At 47.0% G+C, this 5087-nt stretch overlaps 1 protein-coding gene across 1 annotated transcript in view; it reads left to right on the forward strand.

The window, feature by feature from the left end:
- SARC_10606 (hypothetical protein) overlaps nucleotides 1-4811 on the forward strand; it is a gene marked incomplete at both ends in the record, with an annotated part of 16983 nt that extends 12172 nt beyond the window's left edge. The window contains 5 exons of the mRNA XM_014295346.1: nucleotides 124-262; nucleotides 554-870; nucleotides 1674-1830; nucleotides 3001-3578; nucleotides 4616-4811. Coding sequence (XP_014150821.1) covers nucleotides 124-262; nucleotides 554-870; nucleotides 1674-1830; nucleotides 3001-3578; nucleotides 4616-4811 — 1387 coding nt within the window. The remainder of the gene's footprint in view (nucleotides 1-123; nucleotides 263-553; nucleotides 871-1673; nucleotides 1831-3000; nucleotides 3579-4615) is intronic.
- Between the last annotated feature and the right edge of the window lie 276 nt (nucleotides 4812-5087).

A 5087-nucleotide genomic window follows, 5' to 3' on the forward strand; every position in this document is an offset into this window, starting at 1 on the left:
TAAATATATGTATATAAATATATACATATATACACACACACACACACATATATATATATATATATATATATGAGTCATTTTCCTAACTTTAACTTACCACCACCACTCTACTTGTCGCTGCAGATCACAACCTGTTCACCGTACCAGATCATCCGGGCAGGGGCAGGCCCACAGATAAAGAGAGAGAGGCCCGTGCTAATGCGGCACGCGACAAGGACAAGGATGAGAGTGCGCATCACAAACGGAGGAAGCAGAAGTCGAGGTATGTCTATTTATGTTTATATCCATCCTGCTCAGGATAGGGGTTCCAGGTCGTAGATTGTATGTTATGTGCGATTTGCCTATGCAAAGTACTTATCGAGGGTTATAAGTGAGCCTATATGGATACACTCGCGTAGAAGCAGAGGAGAGTGAGACTGACGGCGTATCTGTAGTTTCCGTTCCCGCGCCAGTTACCTGTATATACCAACACAAACACAGGACTGCATGTGGAACGTCTTTCATCTCTGCCGCACCCTTACCCTTAATCTCACCACTCTCCATACCTCCGCAGCTCTCAAAGCGGCAGCAGACGCCGCAACAAAGAGTACGACACAGACACGCACGCACACATCGCCACGGGCGACAGGGACTACAGAGAGAAGGGCCCCATCACCGTGCATGCATTCACACACGCACCCAAGGACGCGGACAAACCTGGCAGGAAGGACAGGGGTAGCCGCACAGTCACTGATGACGAGGATGACGAGGGGGGTGGTATTGCGGTGTCACGTACAAGTACGATCACATTGGCCGATGGCACTGTGGAGGTGCTAGGCCCACAGTTGGCAGCATTGCAGGCGACGGTGGCCGGGAATGCTGCTCATGGAGGTGTGTGATTGGGGGGGTTGGGACCAGTTTCTAGGGTTTTAGGGTTGGGGTCCAGGGGTTAGAGTTGCTGGGGTAGTAGTGCGACTCACGGTGGTCGGTGATTAGAGTTGGTGGGCTGAATTCGGGGTGTACGATTGTCGAGGTTTAATGTCTACTAGAGGGCGTAGGGATTCGGTCTCAGAGTTCAGGGTTTTCAATTTTAGGGTTTTAGGTGGCTGGGTTTAGAGTCTAAGGCGACTGGCAATGCTACTCATGAACACATGTGGGTACTGTTTGTCTGTGTAAAGTGCTTTCAATGGGCTACACAAAGTTGGCGAAGCTGCGTAGGAAGGTACATATCCGCTTCTTTTTCTCCCAAGCTCGCTTATATGTTTGTACACAATCACAGAATTGATGGAACACACTATATGCAGCCACCCCCAACCCCATCTCGCACGTATTCATATGTATGCACACACACACACAGCACAAATCGATCCCTCTTGCAATGAGCTTTCTCAACCTCAATCCGCAGTACTCATAAGTACGCCTGCGCACTCATCGCACATTAAAGCCACTGACCATGGTCACTCGCTACCGCATTTAAACGTACATAATTACGCCTGTGCACTCATCACACATCAAAGCCACTGCCCATGGTCACTCGCAACCGCATTTAAACGTACTCATATGTGCGCGTACACACATCACACATTAAAGCCGCTGATCATGGTCACTCGCAACCGCATTTAAACGTACTCATATGTGCGCGTACACACATCCATCACACATGCACGTACTCATATGTATGCCTTCACACACAGCACACATCGAAGAGACGGCGCGATGGTCGCAGGCGGAAACGGAGCTGCTGATTCGACTGTTAGGAGAAGTGGGCCGAGACTGGGTGGCGCTCAGTCAAGTTATCATCACAAAGTCAGACACGCAGTGTAAGAACTACTTTCACAACAACAAGCGCAGGTATGTACGCCGCGTGTGCTGTGTGTGTAGTATATCGAGGCGTAGGGTAGGGAGAGATAAGGTCAGGTGGAGTAGTCTTGAGTATAGTTCTGGACAAGGGAAGTATCTGTGGTGTATATAAAGTAGGGAGATTACGGGCGTAGTTAAAAAGGTGTATACTTCACAGTCCACCATCCACATGAGCACCTTTAGTTATGTATTCATGCGAGTGGTATATTGTTTAATCATGTAGATAATACAACTATGTGGTCATTATGATGAGATAGTTACGGAGTCAAGTAGATAATATCAGATGAATGTGCACTTTGCAGATAAGACTATATATTCTAAAGAGACAATGGTGTAAAGCTGCAGTTGAATACGAGGGTATGGGGATAAGCGCTGTTCATTGTCATTGTACTATGTCATTGTACTATGTCATTGTACTATGTCATTGTACTATGTCATTGTACTATTTTACTGTACTATGTCATTGTACTATGTCATTGTACTATGTCATTGTACTATGTCATGGTACTGGTTCATGAGGGACGGGAGACTCTATCCATGTCAGCGGCAAGTAAGACTCGGCACAGCCAGCGGTGTAGTAGTGACACTGAGTGGAGCCGAGAGCTTGTCCATCATCCAGCACATCACAGTGCACGTTACCTACCTATTATTCTTCTGCACCTGTGGTATGACCACGTTGTGGCTCTAATAGGCGTTGTATTCTCTATCTATAAACTATGTTGGGGTTACGTGTCCTTTGGGTTAAGCTATATTCAGATTATGTGGCTCGATATGACTACTTACAATCGGCCTTGCAGCAGTGAGGAGTGTCAGTCTCACCTAAGCCGGCACCTACCCACGATGTACCGGGAACGCTCTATTCGGGTTCGTTCGTAGGAATTCAAATGTAATTATTCAAAACAATTAAAACAATCCCCACCCAACGCCACCTCCACACACACAGAGACATAGACACACAAACTTACACACAGACACACACACAAACACACACATACACACACACGCACACACCATACGCACACACACACACACACACACATACACATACGCACACACATACGCACACAGACATACACGCACAGACACACACACACACACACATGCACGCCTTTTTGGCCTAAGCACTACTCAATCAATCGCCCTCCATTCACACGCCTCCAGACTAAACCTGGCCGAGATTGTCGCACAATGCGAGCTCAACCGCCAGGGCGAGGGCGACAAAGAAACCGGCAACCAGCTGGTAGAGGCAGCCGTGGTGGTGGGGCTGGAAATGGTAGGTAAGCGGAAGGCGCAGAAGGAGATGCGCACACGCCGGGCCAGTGAGAAGAACGTGGCAACACTAGACACACACAGTGACGACGACGCAGACGCAAACGCAGACGTAGACGCACAGGCAGACGCAGATGGCGATGGCGATAGAGAAGGAGAAGGAGAGGGAGAGGGGTATTCGGATGGGGAGTCGGATGGGCCACCGTCAGCGGAAGAGGAGAGCGAGACGCCGGCTGAGGTGGTGGGAAAGATCAAGTATAAGCACAGGGATAAAGAGAAGGAGAAGGAGAAGGAACGAGAGAGAGAGAAGGAGAAAGAGAAAGAGAGAGAAAAGGAAAAGGAGAAAGAGAAGGACGCACGAGTCCATGGGCACAGGCAGGGGACGGCAACTGAGGCGGGTGGGGCGCAGAAGAAGCGCAAGAGCAAGAGCAGGCAGACATCGCCCAGGCCGAACAAGCGCCGCAAGTCAGGTGGGTGGGGCGACGGTTGGTGTGTGTTTGCATGCGTATCTATCTATAGCGGTGGAATATGCATGTAGAGGCAGCGTATGTGGGATGGTAATGCACATGCCTGTGTATGTGTAGTGTGTATGTGCACATGTATATTCAACCATAGCTGTGGAGTGCGCATGTAGAGGCAGCGTATGTAGGATGGTAATGCACATGCCTGTGTATATGTACGTGTGTAGTGTATGTGCACATGTATAGCTAACCATAGTTGTGGAGTACGCTTGTAGAAGCAGCGTATGTGGGATGGTAATACGCATGCATGTGTATGTGTACGTGTTTAATGTGTACGTGCACATGTATATCTAACCATAGCTGTGAAGTGCGCATGTAGAGGCAGCGTATGTGGGATGGCGCTGAAGAAATCGAGTCGAGAGTGAGCGGGCGTTCAAGGCCTGGGAGTGTAGTGGTGTGTGTGTTACGTAGGGTGTGTCATACAAAAGGCAGATTAGTACAACCCTCACATCAAGTGCTCTTGCCACCGCATCTTGTGCGTGGTGTGTGTATCTATGTGACATGCACATATGGCTGACTGAGATGTTAGTCCATTTACAACACGTATGACATGTGTATGATGTGAGATCGCATGCCATGTCCCCTTTTGTACCATGTTTGGGGGCGCTCCGCACGGGACCCATGAGAATAGCACATGCCGTATGTGTACGTTTCTGTGTATATATAGCACCTGCCGTGTGTGAACGTTTTTGTGTATATATAGCAGATGCCGTGTGTGTACGTTTTTGTGTATATATAGCACCTGCCGTGTGTGTACGATTTTGTGTATATATAGCACATGCCGTGTGTGTACGTTTTTGTGTATATATAACACCTGTCGTGTGTGTACGTTTATGTGTATATATCGTACATGCCGTGTGTATACGTTTTTGTGTATATATAGCACATGCCGTGTGTGTACGTTTATGTGTGTAAAGCTTTATATGGCCATGTATGGGGATTTCCGAGGTCACTGAAGTCACGACTTGCGTCCGTACTATCGGCAGAGTCGACTATAATTTCGCTGTCGGTGCCTGTCTCGCGGCAGACGTCTGTGCCGAAAGGCGGAGAAAGCGCGGCATCGGAAGATGAGGGCGAAGCGAAACCACACAGCGTGTCAATCAGTAGAAAGTCTTCGGTGAAACGAACAGGGCAACACGGACATTCGGAGAAGGACAAAGGCAAAGTGTCCCACAAAACACGGTATATACATACATACATACACACACACACATACATCTATATCTATATCTATATCTATATCTATATCTATATCTATATCTATATCTATATCTATATCTATATCTATATCTATATCTATATCTATATCTATATCTATATCTATATCTATATCTATATCTATATCTATATCTATATCTATATCAATATCAATATATATATTATAATATATATATATATTGTATGTATGTATGTATGTTTACACACACACACACATATATATATATATATATGTATATG

Source organism: Sphaeroforma arctica (assembly GCF_001186125.1).
Source record: "Sphaeroforma arctica JP610 unplaced genomic scaffold supercont1.1320, whole genome shotgun sequence".
Classification (NCBI taxonomy): domain Eukaryota; class Ichthyosporea; order Ichthyophonida; genus Sphaeroforma; species Sphaeroforma arctica.